The 21,512-nt window shown below is 33.8% G+C and overlaps 1 protein-coding gene across 4 annotated transcripts in view; it reads right to left on the minus strand.

The window, feature by feature from the left end:
• The window catches only part of LOC128162953 (polycystic kidney disease protein 1-like 1), a 104,227-nt gene that overhangs the window by 64,274 nt on the left and 18,441 nt on the right, over window positions 1-21,512 (minus strand). For 3 of the 4 annotated variants that reach the window (XM_052826394.1, XM_052826395.1, XM_052826396.1), the window contains 7 exons: window positions 11,038-11,124; window positions 8,118-9,447; window positions 6,861-7,001; window positions 5,959-6,074; window positions 5,667-5,743; window positions 5,162-5,317; window positions 111-303 (listed from right to left, as the gene is read on the minus strand). In XM_052826394.1, coding sequence (XP_052682354.1) covers window positions 111-303; window positions 5,162-5,317; window positions 5,667-5,743; window positions 5,959-6,074; window positions 6,861-7,001; window positions 8,118-9,447; window positions 11,038-11,124 — 2,100 coding nt within the window. Of the gene's footprint in view, window positions 1-110; window positions 304-5,161; window positions 5,318-5,666; window positions 5,744-5,958; window positions 6,075-6,860; window positions 7,002-8,117; window positions 9,448-11,037; window positions 11,125-17,311; window positions 18,059-21,512 lie in introns of those variants that run through there. The other variant, XM_052826397.1, reaches the window with a different exon arrangement.

The raw sequence follows: 21,512 nt of genomic DNA on the forward strand, positions 1-21,512 counted from the left end.
AGACATTGAATAAGAATATTCAAGTTTTTAATGATATCTTCAAATGAAAAAGTTTGTATGTTCAAGAATTATTTCACAATATTGAGAGAAAGTTATTTTTAAATATGTACCCAGTTAACAGTGCGGATTTTCGACTGTCGTCCATTCAATGACCAAGTATACAAAATCTGGGATCCACCATTTGTACTCTGGGATTTACTGTTAATGCCCTTGTAACGATCACCCTTAATCTTTAATCCACCTTCCGTTAACCTAGTTCCACTGTCTGTAATCATTGCTTCAAAGCGGTGCTCTCTAGTAATCCTGAAAATAAATAGATGTACTTATTCATCCTCTCTAGAATAGAATAGAAATACCAGTGAATCTATTGTAACAATAAAAATCAAATACCGTATTTTTCGGGGCATATGTCGATGTGGGGCATAGGCCGAATTGCTAATTTTTAGACAAAATTCAAGAAAAATCCTTAGACTAGCCGAATTGGGGGATAAGCTGATTTTCAATCGATGATTACTATAGTGAAAGTATGACCGCTGATTAAGGAAGTCATCGAATGAAGTATATACTTTCAGAATATCGATGTAGAAAGTCAAAGGAGTAATTAAAGTTATTAAATTTGCTTAACATATATATTTTAAGCAATTTTTAAAAATTAATCTGTGTTTTGTGGCTGTTTGGTCTATTCCGTATTCGTCGGTGTATCGTTATGTATCGTAATTTTACATAGTGTAAATTGAATTGCAACACCAACCTCCGTGGTTTTGTCTGACAGAACTAAGTATAATATTTTACCAAACTTTTTATATTTTATTAATATCTTATTGCTAAATCTCATTTAATCAAGTTATACTTTGAAAGCTACTTGTAAATACGGAGTATGGCGTCCATTAGCTCAACACGTGGTTTCATATTCAAATAGAGTTATCCCCCATAATCGCTATGAATGAGAAAACGAAATACCAAACATAAAATATTTAATTTGTGTTCTTTCCATTAATTAATTAAAAAGTGACTTGCCGTTATGCAGAGAAGTTGTAATGTTAAAAACACAGTTAATGCAATGAAGTGTAACGGTGGACACTAGGCTACATGCCCCCAGGCTGTGTTTTAGTCACGGGTTTCACACCTTTGGATATACACACGACATCAGAATATCGTTATTTCATCCAACAGAAAAATAATTGTAAAAACACATAGCATTTGATTTATTCTACACCCAAGACCAGTGATTCCCACGAACGCAGACATGAAGAATTCACAAAAATTCCGTCATATTACATTCTACCCGGTTTCGTTTTCTTTTTTACTACGCAATAATAGTTTCCAGGGTTCATACACAAACGTGGGAAAAAAAATCTTTTGATTGGGATTTTAAAGAAATACCTCGTACAGTACTGTACATTTTATTACTCACGATGTCATTACAGAAATTATCAACGGGACAACTATCGAACAATAGTTCAAACGGATGAAAAAAAACCAACCCTCATAATAAACTGCTACAACAGTACAACGGATAAAAGCAGTGGATTTTATATTTTACTGTTAATTTTTTTTCAACTTTGAGTCTAAGATTAGCAGATCCCGGGGGATAGGCCGGGGCTCACTCATCGGAGAGAAAAAAATACCGGCCTATGCCCCGAAAAATACGGTATGTGACATTTACCTAACTTTTACATGAATATAATTGGTTGATTCAGTTCAACAAATTGAATAATAACCAGTTAGGACCTTTTATCCCACAAGATAAGAGAAAGTATGTAAAAGATAGTTATAAGCCACTATTTTAACAACTAAGGGCACAATTTTTTATCTTTAAATGGAGAAATATTCCAAATATATTTGTGTTATAAAAGAGTACCTGTACTTGCAAGCATCTTTAATGTCAAGTACAATTACCTCAATAAATATGTAAATGGTTCATATGTCAATTTACTGTCATAATTTACAAGGGAATCATGGGAAATCACAAGGAAATGTCAATCAAAGGAAAATCAGAAGGGAACCATGGGGAATCACAAGGGAGTCATGGGAAACCACAAGTGAATCATGGGAAATCACAAGGAAATCAGAAGGGAATCATGGGAAATCACAAGAGAATCATGTGAAATCATAAGGGAATCACTAAAGTTGATGATGGAATATTGGAATTGACAAAAAAATCATATGATAAAGACACACATATAAAATACCATTATCTAATAAAACAGACAACAAAAACTCAAACAGGAGAAAAAAAATAAAATTTCTATGAGCAAAAAAAAAGAAAACAGTTTCTTTAGATGATTTCCACACTTGATATTTTGTTTATTCTTTCACATTCCTGATATTTCCAGATGTTTAGAGAAAAGTGCAAAAAAAAAAGTAAAAAAAAAAAAAGGCAACTTGCAACAGTTTATAAATGGAAGCTGGCACGCGAGAGAAAGTTTCTTATCGTGATTGGATAATTAAGAAGCTAGTTTTTTGGGAGCAGGAAAAACCAGAAAACACCAGACCCCCTTCCTCTCAGACCCCGTGTTAGCTCAAGGGGACCATTCATTGTAAACACACTTCTGTTGGGTTCTTATATTGTGTTTTCCTGTTACATCGCCCCTCCCTCTCTTCCTGGCAAGTGTTTCGTCAGTGTTTTTTGCCTCCATCTCCTTTTTGATTTTTGAAGCTTTAGGGCAAGGTTATTATACACCCACCTCTGAATTATGATTACCAGCCATTAATGCTTTTCTTTTTTCATTTCAGTGCCCTAAATAATGGTACTATTTAACAATTTTTGTTTAATTTGAGATTTTAACACTGAACTTTTAATGTTCGCATCAAAATCTGAAATTTAATTTGTGTGACAGTGAAAGGGTCAAAATCAAATTCTGGTGCATCAATTTCACTTTTACATATCTTTTTGTAGAAAGGCTGTTTCTGTTCATCGATCAGTCTGTGAGTGCCACATCTATGTCTCTATGATCAGTCAGTTCTACTGTGGTTTCTTATTTTTTTATTTTTTTTTAACCACATTCTTCAAAGAAGTTTTATTCATATTCTGCCCCATTTAGGAGTGATTTTTAAAAAACATCATATTGCAAATGAGAATGTAGCATTTCTCTACACAAGATTAACCAAAATTCGACAGTCTATAAATAATTACCACATAAATAACTACCATAATTGTAGATATTGTGACATCATATAAAGTTCATTTTCCCTTATTTTTTTTCAAACTTAACAGAAGACACCAATTTTTCAGTAATTTTAATAGAAAACTTTGTCTGCATCCATCTTCCATTATGATATTCACATTATAGGTTTATCCTTTAATATCACATATTAGGATGTATTAATTTTGTTGTTGGAGACGGCTGCAGGCACATTTTCCTGTTTGTAAAAACTATGAGATAAAGTGCCAATTTTTATCATTTTTGACAACATCTTCATGATCCTTATAGAAGTATATAATATTGTTCATGTGGTTGAAGTAATTATTCCCTTTTGAAAACAGAATCAATGTTAATAAAATACTACTTTTCACACACACTTGATAAAGATTCAAAATGTGTATTTTCATGAGTTTAAAACAACTTCTGAATTGAAGGGCATGTATTGAAATAACTTAACTTCGCTTTTACATCACAAAATATGTTTCAATAGCAAACTTTGTCAAATATATGTTGACAATGACCTTGCAAATGTTGACATGACCTTGAAATCAACTGCTCAAAGATTAGCAAACTTAAACTTTTTTTGTTGACTGAGAATCTGTTTACATTTAAAATAACAGAAGAATTGCATTTACTTTAAAATACAATTTCCAAAGTGCAGTCAAATTAAGCTTCTGGCCAAAATATGTCAATTGTCATTGCTTTACTTTATACAACAAACAAAATAATCTAAATCTCTCTGACTTTTTAGTAAGATCAAAAATATCTTTTAGGACTGTTGGCAACATCTGCCTCTGGGGTTCAGTAATTCCATGTCTCTCTCTTTCTGAGCATTTTGTAACTCTGTATGATTGATGAGGGTTTTAACTGCAGAGTCTAAACATTCATTACGCTCTTTGAAGATTACATAATCTCATTCACATTTTTTTTTTATTATTTCAAACCAGAACACAAGAGAAGCTGAAAATGCTGTGCTATCAGGTTCTCTGTGGCACAAACATGTTTCAATAACAACCCCCTCCCTTCTCACCCTCCAAATTCACCCCTAATTCTTAGACAAATGTGAGCCCTCAGCTGAAAGGGGGGAAACTTGAGTGCAAACTGATCAAGCTTCACAGGGGAAGTTTTTTTGGCGCTCGTTGTTTATAGCTGCTGACTGCCGACACCCACTTCCTGTTCTTATAATTGGGATGATCAACCTGTCTTGTGTTTGGAATGTCTGCCTTCGCATCAGGAGGAAACCTCTCCAAAAGCTAGTTGATGATTAAATTGAGGTAATTGTCTAATACACTGAAGCAATCAGTGCTTGAGTCTTCGTCTGCGGAGTGCTCCGAAAGGAAGTCTCCTGGTTCCATTTTTTTAATTTTTTCATTCAGGTTTATAAAAGTTTTCAACAATGCAGGAATTTTTCAATTAAAGGATGGTGAGGTGATTCATGATTTTATAGATGAATCAAGAGATTAACTAAACAATGATTACGGCATCCATCAAACTGCATTTGTGCTTCCATCAAAATGCAGTTGTGCAGCATCAATCAATATACAATGTCAGAAAACTAGGGCCATGCTGGCATAGAATTACTGAGTAATAGTTGATTCACTGTCTTTTTTTTTTAACTATTACAATAGCTCTATCATATTTTGGTAGAGAAATTTTATTCAAATTATTGAAACAATATAGACCCCTGCATGATAAAATAAAGTCATGAATTCGACCAATTTTGACTTCTTCTAGAGTTGCAGGCATAAAATGAGATAAACTGACCAAAACTTTTCCCAAATGTTCTTCAATCATGAGACTTCCAAAATAACCCCATCCATGTTAAATTTCTTTCTAATCATGTAAAAAAAATAAAGCCATGTCCTGATACTTTCCACCTAGCTGTTTGCAAACCAACCATCTACAGTGTGATTTTTTGCACTCTCAATACTTTGATTTTAGTAAAAGAATGTCGGCAAAATCAATAGACAAAATATTTCTGTTCATTTTAATAACCTTTTATAATATATATTTACCTGTCGATGCTGATGAAACTTGGTGCATCGATAACCACATCCTGAAGCTCTTCCTGAATGATGACAAGGCCGGTGACCTCTAGATCCCCAAGGTTAACCGTGTGAAGGACAACAGAGACCTCATACATCCCAGGCTGTGTGTAAACATGGTCCCATCTAGGACAAAAATATTCAAAAATCCTTAGACCATTATGTATTTACAAATCTAGACGTTTATTATCCAAGGTGACTTCAGGAAAAAGCATCACAATTGATTTTTAAGTTTATTTTGTTTCCAACAGCATATTTATAAATAAATATATTAGAAACCAACTTTTATTCATGTGCAAGAAAATTTTGCATCTTGAAAACCAAATTATCATAAATGATTTTTCATTGCTTATTAGCCTTTATCCTTAACCTTGTGTATAATGATGGATTTTTGTAAGTTAGTCACAACTAACTAACTAACTTTTAATTAGTTAACTGCAACATAAATTTGTTGAACACAAGATCAGAGACTCACTGAGTGCTGGATAGAACAGAAGGAGGTTTGTCATCCCCAAACCGCACCTCAATGTTGTATGCCTCAGCCTCAATACCCTGCCAAAAGGAAAATTAGTACCTCATTTATAAAAGCTGGATTCTTACTGGTACTTGACCAAAAGTCACACAGTATTTCAATGGATCATTAGTTAGTTGTATTTTGTTATGTTCATGTTTTATGAAATTCATTGGATATGTCTAATCAAACTTATATATATAGAGTTCTAAGTCTTGGAAGTGATGGAATTTGACACTTTTGACCAGTTACTGACCTGAATCTGGAATTCGATTGGTCGGTTGACGGCATTGAAGAGGGAGTTGACTGGAGCAACATCAAGTATTCCATCATCTTTTACTGAGAATTGCGAGTACATATTCACCTTGTCAACTGAAATATATAAATTAACTATCATGTAGTTTCAAATCAAACCCATGTCCAACAAAATATTTACAAATTCTTTATACTGATAACTCTTAAATTAAGAATTAAGCAATTATATTTTTTTTTCATTCTAAAATTCATCAAATCTGTTCTTTCACCTCTCACCCTTTAAAGACTTTATTTAATACAAATTCAAATTATTTAATAGAAATTCTATATCAATCTAATTTTTTTTTTAATTTAATCATGCTGTCAGTGTTTGCCTGTTGTACTACTTCAGTTGTATAAAGGGAACTGCTGATATCAGTTTCAATAAGCATTAATGTCTAGATCACTGTCTGTACTTTTTTCTTTTTACTCTCTCTGTCGATCACCAATACAGAAGAATATGATATTGGTTTGAAGGAACCTACTGACTTCTGACTTGTTCTCTGTCTGGTTTTATTACTGTATAAGGCAAGAGCTCGAAGCCATCAACCTTTCTTAATCAACAAACACTAGCAATATATTGCCATGTAACCCTATACCCCACTGAAAATCTCCCTCCTTGGATCATTATTACACTACAGTACATATTGACATTTCAATGTTTCTATTTCCTGACACTCTTTGAATATTATTTCTTTTTTCTTGGAATTCCTTCAGAGAGATAATTTCTACATTTTATCATTTACCAAATGTACTGTTTGCAGGAAGTGACTAATGAATGGTTAATGCCACTATAAAAACTTGAGAATCTTATTGGTCTAAAAAATGTCATGACAATGAGAAACAACATTCTGATTGGCTTACCTAGATTGGTTGCTGTGACATTGACATGCCAGCTTCCTGATTGGCTGAATTCTCTGGTCACTGCTGGACTTGCCGTTGTTATTTCCTTGCCATCAGAGAATCTGAACACATACACCAGGTCATTCCGTCTACAGAGACGCCCTGTAAACGACAATTCCTTCTATATATGTACAGGCTGAAGTTTATTTGTTCACTTATATTTACTTTACTTGAATGTCATCTTAACATTGGCTTTAATATGACACTAAACCACTAAGTAACTTAATTTTGTGTCCAATACATGTCAGAGAATTCATAAGATCACATTGGACAAAATGGCATACACTTCTTGTGTATCTACCTCTGAGATTGTAGGATATACTCAACAGAATAGATTAATCACTTATGCAAAACGAGTATTATATCTATCTCTTTTTATTTGTGTATGGTCAGTTGAGAGCAGTTGAGAAACAATTAATGGTCTACAACAATAGATATTGCAGCAGATATCTATCACTATAGATCTTTGTGTCAAACTTTTAATGATCCAAACACACACACATTTCAAATTCTATTTATAACTTATTTCTTTGTCAAAATTCATATTTCTTCGATACAGAAGGGGGGAGGAGAAAGGATCTTATCAGTAAACTGACAAATATTAAGCATCACATTTTTCTTAGCACCAAAACCAACAGCAAAAAAATAAAAAATCATCAAGTGCACAAAATGTAGGGTTGTTTAGTGATTTTTGTTTAAAAAGAAAATCTTGCTGTTATTAGCTGAACAAAATGCTTGAGTTCGCTCCACTTCCCATTTCAACCAGCAATTTTCAGAACTGCCAATCAAATCCAGGGACTCTCCACAATACAGTAATGATAAGCGACAATCTAACACAGATGATGAATTTTCTACTGCGTATCTAATATTCCATTTTTATCTTTTACGACATGATGCATTAGTAAATAACAATGTGGTCGCTGTTTTTCACCTCCATGTTACCAAGGTTTTGTTGCTAAGCATCATATTTTTTACGTGTCAGCTATTTTATTTTTCCACGTACAATATTCAGTACTTATTTAAAAATAGATTCTATTACTTATCTTTGTAACCAAAAAAAAAATCTTTTGCTGATAAATTTCCATTATGTCCATAAAAAGAATTTAGCCTTTAAGAGGTTAAAATTTCTTCAAAATGTGTTTTGATCGACCACCAAAAAAAGCATAAGGCAAACAGAGGATCAGATTTAGCAGCATTAGAAATTCAATAAAATGATACCTTCTTCCAAGACTTTGATGACCAAAGGTGAACCAACATGGGGTCGTTTCTGGTTCAATGTCAAGGTCACTCCAACCACAGGTCGCTGGACCAGAACTCTTGTCTGGTAATGGACTTCGGAGACATGATTGAAAGCATAAACTACAACTGCAAAGCTCCCCTCAATAGTAAAGGTAAAATACACCTCATACAAATCCTCTTCCTCTATGTAGATGTATGGGAATCTCTTTCTGCCCTCTCCAATGTCAAATTCTAATTGCACCTGGCTTCCCCCACAGGTTTTGACTAGGAAGAGGACCCTGTCTCGTAGCACCACTACCCCTCTAGGGTACCTGGCACGCCCTCTCTTCATGACCACACACTGGATTTCCTCCTGTATTTGAATGGCCTCAGGGACAGACTTGGTGAGCTTGCTGATACCATTAAACACACTAACACTGATGTTGTACAGCCCAGAGTCCTGGAAAACAAAGCTTGCCTCGGACGACAGATTTGCATTGAGGACTTTGATTGGCTGTATTGAAGATGATGGAACCGTGTTGACAGTTCTGATTGTTTGAGCTGCTGGCTTCACATTCCAAGCAAACTGTATATTGCTACCTTCCATCACATCAGCTTGACACACAACTTTGTCTGTCCCTGAAAAGACATGTCCACCGTCACAATGGATGACCAAGTCGGATACGGGAATCATCACATGAAGATTGGTGGACTCCTCCACACGACTCAAACTGTTCTCCGCTACTGCTTCCACATGGAAACATCCAGCCTCCTGAAAAACATAACTTAATTTCTTGGACCCTTGAATGGTATCAACAGAATTGTTATTTTGCAGGATCGTCCACATGATCTCAGCAGAACGAGAAGACGGCTCAAGTTGAAGGTCAAACTCGCAGGCTTGGTTGACCGAGCATGCGCCAGGGGAGACAATCCGAGTCAGACTGAGGCGGTGCATGACAATTAACTCTGAGTCTAGTTCTCCTTCCACAGACAGGTCCCCACTCTTAACCCTGGCTCTTGGTCGATAATTCCTCTCCTCTACAAAAGCATGTTGAAACTTGACATGCAGAACACAGCCCATCCCGTAACTAGAGGTTATGTACATTTCTCCCTGTGAGCTACAGTTTAGGGCCAGCGTCTTCTCACTGGTGTCTTCCAGGGAGGCCACATGAGTGTGACCGTCCAGCACATCAATGGTCAGCGTGGAGTTGAACCTGGAATGAATTTCAACCTGGATCAAGAACTCTACCGCTGTCCCAGAAGGTACCACTCCTGATTCCAGGCTTCCTCTGGAAAATCTGAGATTGGATAGTCTTCTTTCCATCACCACCTATAGCAGAAAAAACCAAACATGGTATATTGTACAGTAGCATTATAAGTAAACTGCAGAGGTTATTGCTTTTCATGGTATTGCTCACAAGGAAAATATGATCACGTCAAAGCCAACTGTATTTACATCATATTTTTTTTATATAGATGAAATACTCCTAATTTAGCAAATCTATTGACTGTTCATGTCTTTGTGACTCTCATCTTTTTTTTTTACAACTCCTTTTCATATATTAAGTGATAAATATAATTTCAATAATCAATCAAGCAATCAAATAAATAAACAAACTTGTTAAACCACAGAAACTTCCCCTAAAATGTTCACATTATTTACTAAACGTATAAAATTTGGCTGTGTATTCTATCTAGCGTTTTTGGGCAAAAAACGGCGTCTGCTAAATCAAGTATATCACTTAATGTAAGATATATAAGTAGATAAATTAGTACATTTGGACAAGCGCTCAATCAAACATTAACTTGTTGTAAAATCGTATTCCACCAAATATCGTATACGCTAAATATAATATGTTTACAGTAATCAATGCACCAGTGATAAGTAAGTAACTAATGGTCATTAATCAGAATTGTGGCATGGATGCTATTAAACAACAAATATAGAACATAAGAAGATAAAAACGGTTTTAATGAAAGCGCTAGACATGTTTCAGAGACAGGGGCATCTGTAATTTCCTTGTGTAACAGAATCCTTCAGCTAGCTGTATTACATCACAAAGATCCCCACCATCTGCAATTATAAGCAGGTACACAACGCTCTGTAGGGGTATCCAATTCACTCAGGGCGGGGCTAAATACCAGACAGGTACCTGTAACCACTGGGTGAAGCTAAATACCAGGCAGACACTGCGAACAATGATTACACTGTGTGAGTCATTAATTATTACATCAGCCAAACTTTTCCAAATTGCAGGGTTTAATTTCCCTCTATAAATATGGGAATTCTTGAGCCGCAGTTTCTCTAAGAGTTTGCAGAGCATGGAAATTTGGAGCATAATTTCAAATACCCAGTACATGAGATGTCAATTTCATACTTTAGAAGATGCATTGTATGATATACAGTCTAGACTTAAGGTTGTGTTTGATTATCATAACTTACTTCAACTCATAACATGATATAGTTCAACATGAGTCAGATTGAACAGCATGACTTAATTTGGCACTAAAAATCATTTCTAGAGATGTTATTGACTGAACAATGAATTAAACTTGAGACCTATAGCACTGGTACTATACCACTGAGCTACTTCCGTGGTCTATACATAGTCTAATCTACAAGCATTGTAGTTTCTATACAATGTACTTAGATACTGTAGATGCACATGTATTTCTTTGGGTTAGAAATTGTTGTTTTTCAACCAAATAAAATTTTGTTGGGATTTAATTTCTTCATTTCGTAATCCCTAAAATGAACCATGTATCAACTCTGTATTTATAAATAATTAGGTTAAAAATTCGTCACAGATTTAATTTTGTTGATTATTTCTGCCAAAGAAAATAACAAAATCAATTCCTCAACGAATATATCTGCTTCTACAGTAATCAATCACTTATTATTGAAAAATAAAAGTCTTACCACATAAATGGACTTTGAGAGTTTCCCAAACGTGTTTTCTGCAGTAACCCATACTTGGTAGACTCCTAATGTCTGGAGCTGGAACCACTGAAACAACACAAGGAACAGAATGGTAACTACAGTAAAACACGCTTATAACGAAGTCCCAGGGATGGGCCATTTTGCTTTGTTGTAAGCGTTATTCGTTATATCTGTCAAGTTTACAACATGTAATAAAGTCACTACGAATTAAAACCACTTCACTATATAAGCATAAATTCATTATAAGCATGGTCCCTATATCCGTGTTTTACTTATAAAGCTACTGGATAATCAATTGTTTAATCAAAAGAATGAAAAAAATTCACTTCCAATAAACTTATTCTTATATTTGCCCATTTGATTTTCACACCACTATCCCTCATTGACAATGAAGAAATCTAAAATGGGGGCTTCATAAAATGTCATTATGAAAAGTCAGTGAAAGCTAATATGTAAATTTTCAAAATATCAAAAACTTACTGCATGTACTGTTTCACCAACATTTAAAATGTCACTTGAATCTCCATCATTTAAGAAATTTTCATATCTTTAATTGTTGGCATTTGAATTCATGTAACCACTGGCCCTTACTTAATTTCTGGCTGTTAAACATTTAACAGCAATTTTAGTCAATTTACCAATGGAAAGCTATAACCAATCTTTTCATTCAAGGTTTCTTAAATTCCTCATTTAAACCTCATCAATTTTCCCCTCCAATTACTATGCATTCTTGTTCTTGGAAAAGCGATTATCTCTTAGATTTTCTGTATACTAATTCGCACTTGTCTAAACAGCCAAGCTGGATTCCCCACCAGAAAAAACCCCCCAAACTCCCAGAAATAGAACATCTTACATATAGAAGAAGTATAAACAGACAAAAGACATCGGCAGAAAGTTTATAAACAATTGGTTGATAGGAACCATCCTTTCAGCTTCAGAGGGACATTACATCATAGTGGCAGTCTTTGAACAATTCAGCATTTCTAAATTTGTCCAAGTTACATCAACTGCACCTTCATACCAAACATTCTTATTTCTTAGGCAAATGGTTAAGATAAGTTATATTATAGGACAAATAAAAAAGATTTTCTGAACAAAATTCATCAGCAACTTTCAGTTCTACATTATAAATTGCTGTAAACGGCCTTTAGTTGTATGTAAGAAATATTCATTTCATTTTTGAGTTGTCATCATTCACCATATTTAATGCTTGATAAAGTGCAATTTCTAACATTATACTGCTTTGATAGGATCATTGTTCTGACCGTCAATATCAAATTTGTATCCTTGAAATTGTGAATTTCACTACAAAAATTGATGCCTACCAATTAATAATGAAACCATTAATAGGATCTTTCCACTCAACATTCTTATAAATCCATTTCTATAATACCGTAAATTCCTAATTAAATGCGAGGAATTAATATCTGCGTAAAATGGCGAGAAGCCCATCTTGGGAATCTTAAAATATTGCTTTTTATTTTCGGCCATCTGTGAACAACATGAAACTATGATAAAATTTCGGCATTCGCAATTTTATGTTCCCGTGACTTGTTGGACAACCGTTGAAATGCAGAATTAAGTATTTGCATAAAATAAGAAATCTACAGTAGTTTATACCTTTCTTTCATTGAATGTATTCATCCTAGTTTGAATCTTATGTATATGCTTATCATTTTCCCAGTTCCTATAACCTAATGCAAACAGTCTCCATCCATAAGTGCTGACATTCCTCCAACCCATCTAACTCTTGAGACTCCCTCCCCCTCCAACCTTTTGAATTTCACTGCTGATAATACTGTGGAATCATTTAAATTTGTGGGGGCCAATTGTCGTGGATTAAATTATGAGTACTTTGCTTATTCCTGGGGATGTAATTTTGTGGATGCGACAGTTTTCAGTTTCGGTAACAAAGATAACTCTTTCTAAATTTTTTTCAGTGAGGATGTAAATTGGTGGGGAAGGGCTACCCAAGAATACCACAACAAGAGGCCCATGGGGCCACATCGCTCACCTGAGCAACAATGGGCGTTCAAAAGATATTGTGCCATATGGTCCCTCGGTAGAAAAACAAAAAATAAATATTGTAAAGTATTCGAATTTTACACTTTTTTTGTATACATGTAATCTTTGACATTGTACCTTCATGAAATACTATTTTTTACCAGAATAAGAAAATTCTACGCAAGATATAAAACTAAACATTTGGTAGAGGTATACTGTTAAGTTGTTAACTTCCAAATCCCTATATTTTCGTTCTGCCCCCCCCCCCCCCCCACTTTGTAAAGCGATCAAAATATATGAGTGCATATAGTTACATTTTTTTCATCAACTACTCAGTACTTACTAGTAATTGTTTTAAAAAAAAAATAATAGCTATTGTTTTTTATTTTAAAAACCCTACATGTATAGATGTGAAGAAGAAAATTGTACCTCAATGTGCTCAATTTCTCAAATTAAAAACATTCAAAAATTTTATTTGTCTTCTCCATTACAATTAAATGACTGTTATTTACTTCGCGTACAAACCAGGATAATTTTCCGCTGTGATATTCTTAGGAATAGCGATAATTACTTTATCCCCGCAACAGAAATGTGTCAGAAATATGGAAACTGTTTTAAAGATGTCGTTTTTATTTACTCGTGTCTGAAAAACTTTCAAAATTGATGTAGATTTCACATTATTTATTGTATAAAGAGAGGGAGAGTAGATATATACAGAATACTGTGGAATCATTAAATTTCGTGGGGGCCAATTTTCGTGGATGACTTAAATTTTACAGATTCGTGGGGACGTAATTTCGTGTTTTCATATATATCTACAAAAGGGAATATGACTTTATTACCCTAATTCATCAATTCGTGAAGGATGTTATTTCGTGGATGAGAGGTACCCCAAGAATTCCACGAAAAATGAGCCACCACGAAATCTAATGATTTCACAGTATCATTATTTTATTTTGTTTGTACAAGTATTTAACATACTCTAATTCATAGAGATTTTCTAATGTTCAACCAAAATTTCAGCGTCAATTGTAGAATTATAAGCAAGATACAGAGCTCACAGTTCGCCTAGGTTTGATTCATATTTTGTTCACATGAGTTTATTACATTCAGCTTATGATTTTTAACTTGGTATTTCCTATTCAGCATTTAAAATGGAAAAAAAGAATGGCCTAAGATTTTATATTCTTTTATTCACTCAATACCAGTTCACTGGTATTTGAGGTTCAAAATCAGTTTATACAAATGTACACAAACACAGTGAAGGATCACATGTACAGTAGGAGTAATAATGACGAAAAAATGTTAAGTTTACAATACAATAAGATGTTAAAGTTGGTTTCTGAACGAACAGACTTTGAAAATTTTCTCAATAAATATTGACAAATTTTTTACTTTTTTAATCTTTAGTTTTTAAGATCTGTGTACAAACATAGAATTGTGAGCAAATCTCTGTATCTTGCTTATAATTTGAAGCTTAACACTCAAATATGGTTAGTTATTAGAAATTGAAAACAATTAAACACAAGAAACATTCACTATAACAAATAAAGAACACAATTTATTTTTTCGAAATGAATCATATAGATACATGTATATACCTACATATTTCCGTCAGCAATGTCAAACTTTATTTAAATTGAATAAACTCGAGAAAATGCCGAGCATCGCAACAAAACCTATTGCATTAATCTACCATTACGCAAAAGATAATGCCGATCGAATTACCGGTAGAATGAATTGTATTTCATTATTTTTTAATACATCAGATTTTGCTTAATTTGCGCAGGTAAACAGTTAACTGTTTTGATTTACCAAAGTCTCTGTTTGATTTGATACGTAAAAATCACGAAATAATACAGACGATTGTTCCCAGGTTACAAGCAGAAATAATGAAAACGAAACGAAAATCGGAACAAGCTAACACCAACGTCATGTGTGAAAACTGTCAACGCATTGAAATATTTAGCCTCAATTTACTTCACAAAATCGGCAACGATATATTTTGCATGTTTCAAAAATTTCCCTTCATACGCGAACTGTTGCACAACAAGCAAATTCATCATAGTCAGATCGACCCTTTTTCTTATAATGTCATGGCTGCTTTAAACAAAGAACCTCGTTTTAGATGTATGGAATACGAGTCTAGGTAAAATGGGTATGCAAACCCGGGCCGTGGCAAAATAAAAGCCAAGGCAGATCGACAATCGTCAATTCCAAATACGCATTATTTTGCAGCAATATTTACAGCGAATACAAATATACTAGTCCATCAAATATCCTGATATTTTAATGAGATTGGCAGATTAATATCTGCCAATCTTTGTTTTGCCCAGACCAAGTCTTGCCTACCCATTTTACCGGATGCCGGATTACCGGATGCCGAGCCCGAAGCTATTAAACTGATTGAAACACCCATTTCCTTTATTATTATTTTCGTAATAACTCAAATTTGACACAGAATTAGCACTTAATTTTTGCAATTTATATTTTCCTTCCCATAAGGATAATTTATGCTAAACTACGTTGAATTGGAATCAGTAGTTCTTGAGAAGAAGATTTTTAAAAATGCACCCCCCTTTTTCTACAGTTTCAAGGTTTTCTCCGCTTTGAATACAGATCGGACTTTTATTTTTGCAATTTATATTCGCCCTCACATAAGGATGCTTTGTGCCAAATTTGGTTGAAATTGGATAAGCGGTTTTAGAGAAGAAGTTCAAAATGTAAAAAGTTTACAGACGGACAGACAGACAGACGGACAGACGGACAGACGGACGACGGACAAAATGTGATCAGAATAGCTCACTTGAGCTTTCAGCTCAGGTGAGCTAAAAATTGAGCCAACAATAATTCTAATGATCACAAAGTAATGAGTATCCCATATTTTTACACTAACATTTCTTTCTCAAGTCTGATCTAAACCCCTTTTCTCTTGAATTATCTCCTAGTGTCCCTTGCATCCATTAGTGTTCCAAATGGAGAAGGAGGAATCTAATTACCAGGGCAATGGCTGACTCGTTACAGCACCCCGCTAATCTTATCTTGTCCTCAGGGCTATAATGCACAATTAATATCAATCGTAGCAGTCACCGGAAAGATTAGCACCCAACTTCATTTGCTGGAGAAAGCCGGCAGAGATAAAACTCGGCAAGCCATTAACAAGTTTCCATGGGGTTTAGAAAAGCCACAACACCCCTTGAGTTAAACATCCTAACACACTGGTTATAATCAATTTAAAATTCTCAACTCCTGGGAGGAAAAGTTTGAAGCATCCTATCTTGACACAAAGATAATTTTTCTGTGAAATTATAAATCAACTCTATAAGTCGGCACACAGAACCTCAAAGGACTTCGTTAAATGACGTTGCATGTTCAAAATTATAATTTCATCATTAGATTATTATATAATTTCAAAATTACACATCATTAAACCAGGCCCATAATAGGGGTCATCACTTTTAATACATGTAGATTTAAACTAATGTTTGCTCATATAATGCCTCATTAAGTAATATGCCACCACCACCACCACCATCCCCCACCCCCACCCACCTTCCTTCCTTTGAAATCCTATAGCTTGAGCTTTATTTTTTTTTTCCTTTAATATATTATCTTCTAAAATGTAGTTTATTCTCAGTTCATTTCTATAAAAATTGGGTTTTCAAAATATTTTAAATAAAAAAAAAGAACAGCCCCCCCCCCCAAAAAAGTGCAATTTAAAGAACTTAAATACATCCTTACAACACTCTTTATACTTAACAATGTAAACATCTGCAAATCAAGACCAATTAGTTTAAATAATTTAGATAGTACCTTTTTCATTGAAAATTCCTAAATTTTCTAATGTTTCCATAATATTCATTTATAATTCATTAAAAAAATATTAATCATACATGTAATAATTATATCCAGTACTTGATATAAGTATATGGTATGCAAGGAAATTCCTTTTTTCCCTCTCAGATTAAATTCTTCAAAAATGACTGTAATAAAACTTAAAGTCTCGTAACATTGAATTCTTGCCTTACAGATTTTGCAAGATTACATCTAACATTGCATAACAAAGCCAATTAAATCACTGATTAAAATTTAGCCGACTGATATCATTGCCAAATATAACTCTGATAAACTTTAAACACATGATCATCAACAGAAATATGTTTATGGGTGTTGTTTCCAAGCTGTTTTAAACACAGAAAAAAAAAATAAACGACAGCCACAGGAAACAAAGAAAAAATCTACGTCTTACCTGTAAATTCCCTTTGGTAAAATAACTTCCACAGACATAAATTAGAGGTAAAAAAAAAAGACACAGAGAGAGAAAAAAAATTGCAGAATCTCTTAACACTCGTAATTTATACAACAAAGAAGACGAGGCATAACCAAGGGGCACCTGCTATTATGATGAGTTAAGCACAGTCTCTCCAGGCCAAAACGAACTAACTCTTTAAACGGCACCAGTGAGATCTCACGAACGCCTGCTGCATTCCTGCACACAAAGCGGCTGTTCTCTGTCATCCTGACCCCTGAAGCTAGTGTGGGTCAGGCCCTAGCTTCGGGGTCCTTGGGGTCACATTTAGTGTTTATACAAGCCCACCATTAATGTGCATGTTCAGATTGTGATACTGAAGTTAAGAAAAGGGGAGTGGGGATGGATGGGGTTCAACAAAGGTAATTGATGATACCAGTTATTCTTAGACAAGCATAAAACTATACACATCAACATCAATTTGCATAATATATATGTGTTTTATGTCAAAAAATGTTTTTCTATATGCTGCATTTAAACAATGTTGTAATATGTATCACAAAAGAAATAGGGTGGGACTCTCTTCTGAAATAGCTATTTCTTAAGATATTTTAGCATCAGGTTTATTAATCAATATTGGAAGGTTGTGCAGTCCTTTAAAATTTCTCATGTTGAGCAATAATAAGCTATTTTGCAATCTTAATCAATAAACTGTACCACATCGGTAATATTTTGCAAGTTGAAATGAACATATTCACAGCCATCAATAACAATATATGTAATCAAAGTACTGAAAGTACTGAAAAGCGCTAACCTAGCTTGGTTCTAAGAAAATTTACTGTGTGCAAGCGTAGGCGGAAATGAGCCTTATTGAAATTTTGGTTTATGTTTAATGAGTATCAATTTAAAGTATCGAAGGCCAGATTTCTTTAAATATATGTTACTTTCTGAAGATGATGTGAATTAAAGCTGAACACGACTTGTGTATGGATATTTGCCTGAAAAAAGATATGTTAAAATCACAAATTATACCTTTTGAATAGTAATTTATCACAGTTTTTGACATTTTCTTGCAAAGAATCGATTTTATTTTTCTAAATTTTAGCTTCTGAATACGCACTATATTTTTTCATCACTGCGTAGCATCCCATGCTGATGTACGTAAGCCCCGCAAACCAATCGTATCTACTCGGCCATTTCCGTCACCTAGATAACTGGTTCCCTATACCTCTTACCAGTTTAAATGATGTATATTTCTGCTCATAGAGGGCAGTTATTCCTTGCACCGGAAATAGAAGTCTAACGACAATAAAGCGCTGAGCTATGCTTAGCGCTTTAAAAATATATATTTTAACTTTGTGCAACACCCAAGGAGGCTGAGGAGCTGTCTAATTAAGGCAACCCACTCCCCATTTTGACATGTGCACTTAAAATTCACATACTACAAATCATTTGATAAACACTGCAAGTTTGAAATGTGAAAGTAAAAACGATTTGCAATAAAAAGTATGTAAACCTATCTACAGAGATGCCTGAATTCAATGACACCTCCCCAAGTGTACTGTTCTTTCAGCAAATTTAGCAAGGGATAACTTTCACAATTGAGACTGGCACCAGAAATTCTCCAATGCACATTGTGTGAGATTAAACACGAGATGGGTATTACTGCCATGAGTCAAATTACATAGGAGTAGGTCATACCACATGACACTGTCCAGTTAAAGTAATTTTTTATACACAATATTCTGAACATTTATATACACTGACAACATGCACATGTGCCAATGCATCTGACTACTTGTTCAGTGTAACATGCAGTCCCTAAAATAGCACAGTTATCTGCCGTGTAAGAAGAGTAAAAACCTAAAAAATTCACTTAACAGAATGTAAGGTTATACAAGTTGTATGCAATGCAGGTTTTACTGTAACTGTAATGTCTTATGAAAATACACAGATGTCTGCTTTACATCTTATCAGACAACTTAAATGTTTTTATTGTTCATAGCATAAGAAAACTGTATTGAAAATCCAATAGCACAGGTTTAACTGTACATGTGTAGAATTACACAAGTGTCATTGTTCTATTTAGACATACACATGTTTGTCCAAACAGAAACCCAAGTGTCCCTTGTCTCTACATACATACTAACAGGTGGTTGCTGTAAATGCTTTCAGATAACACATTTGTTTCACTGTGCAGTGTATCATACTATGAATTACACAGTCTATCAGTTTATTTTTTTATCATTATGCAAGTTCTACTGTACTGTCCATCAAGATGAACAGGTGTCTGCTTAAGATTAATATGTCTTATTCCGCAATTCTACTAAATATAAGAGCAATATTGACCCTTGGTGTGAGGTGTGTTTTATTATAGAGTTGTCTAATTACACCGCCTTCAATGTACAATTTTCATCTTACTTATAGACATATTTATTAAATGAATTTGAAAACTGTTCATGCAGTGTTTTTATTTTCAACAGGTGTCACATTAGAACAATATATTGTAAGTTGAGCTATATAGGTTTTTAAAAGCATGTTTGTAAATCATTTATAAATTGTCAGAAAGATTTGCAATAAAATGGGTTTTTTTCTGTACATTTCTTCATATTAAAACAGTAAAATGATGGGATTGCACATGTTTTCCTAATAAAGCAAACGCAGGTTAAGTTGTTCTGCAGCATTATTATTTCACTTATAAACTACAAAGATATCTGAACTTCTGTCTTGAATTAGGGAACTTATCGAATGATTTAATATTACGGTAATTTTGTATAACTTCTGTAGACACTGAATCTCTTTAGTTATTACAAATAAAAGAAGAAGCCCCTGTGCTCTACTGTTTGAAGTCATCATCTTGAACAAACAAAAGGGAGCAGTTTCCTCAGAATTCAAACCACCGCCATGTGGCTCCTATCAGAATCAAACTCTTCCCTCAGCTGTGTGGGTTTACTACAGTTCCGTCTTTTTATAGAATTATTTTATTGATGATGGAAGGAGATATCTTTTAACTTTAATTTATTGCATAACACCTAATTATCTGGGGAGGAAAAAGAGACTTTTGAGGCCTCCATCCTACATCAGTTTTACAGGTTTCGCTGATCAAACATCAAATTTTAGATCTTTAATAGGAAAAGGTGGGTGTTTTGCCAGAATGTCTTAAATGTTTAAACAATGCTGTAGTGCAATGGAAGGAAAAGGTCAAACTACAAAAAGTTGATCTTATCAATGTGAGTTCAAATCCAACTGTGACACATTGAAAGGAACTTCTATTAAATATAAATTCTGAGAATAATAAAAGGGTCTTTTTGGTAGGGTCTCTTAAAATATCATCAGATTATGTGTGGAATTGAAATTTGTGAAAGCCTTTTACCAATGATCAGTTTATAAATAGCCACAAAAACAGACAAAATGTATAACTGCATATATAAATTATTTTTTGTTATGCATTTAAAAATTGTAAACAAAAATCTTCCACAAAAAATTACAACATTGAGTATAGATTCTTGCAATGGACAATATTTTCTGTAAAAACTATCCCATGTAAATGATTTCACTGAAAAGGTGTTGGCAAAGCAAGGGATTGATCAACAATCATCAGTGCACCAATCAGTTGAAAACAAATGTTTTAAAGTTCTGTTAATACACAACATTTACGGTATCTAAACAAACTGACCCAGTGTTTTAACATTCTACAAGAAACAACTGGTTACTAATCAAACAAGTGATTTAGTCTTTTAATGAATTTTTTGAAGCTTACACCATTTCCAATTAAGTTTAAAGACAAAATTGCGATTTGTTGTGAACTGCATTTTTCTCCATTTTCTTAACCAATACTGTTTGTTAGAAGAATTAAAATGTGTCATTTCCATGTAATTAAATGTGTATTTGTAATTCTATTTTACATCTAAATCCTATACACTTTCCATATCTTAGTTAGTATCCTACAGCTTTAGAGAATTTGTAATTCAAATTCAGAGAGATAAAAGAATTTGCATAGTTATCAGATGAGAATGCCATTTGACTCTGTAATTTAATTCACCCAATAAAAATGGTAACATAATTTTTTCTCTAATCATGACAAAAATTTTTTTTTAATATTAGCAAATCAACTACAGCAACACAATTCACTCTACATAACCATGCTACAGTAACATACCTCAATCAATCAATCAATCAATTTATCTTCAAACTATGATTT

The sequence above is a fragment of the Crassostrea angulata genome, chromosome 9, assembly GCF_025612915.1.
Source record: "Crassostrea angulata isolate pt1a10 chromosome 9, ASM2561291v2, whole genome shotgun sequence".
Classification (NCBI taxonomy): domain Eukaryota; kingdom Metazoa; phylum Mollusca; class Bivalvia; order Ostreida; family Ostreidae; genus Magallana; species Magallana angulata.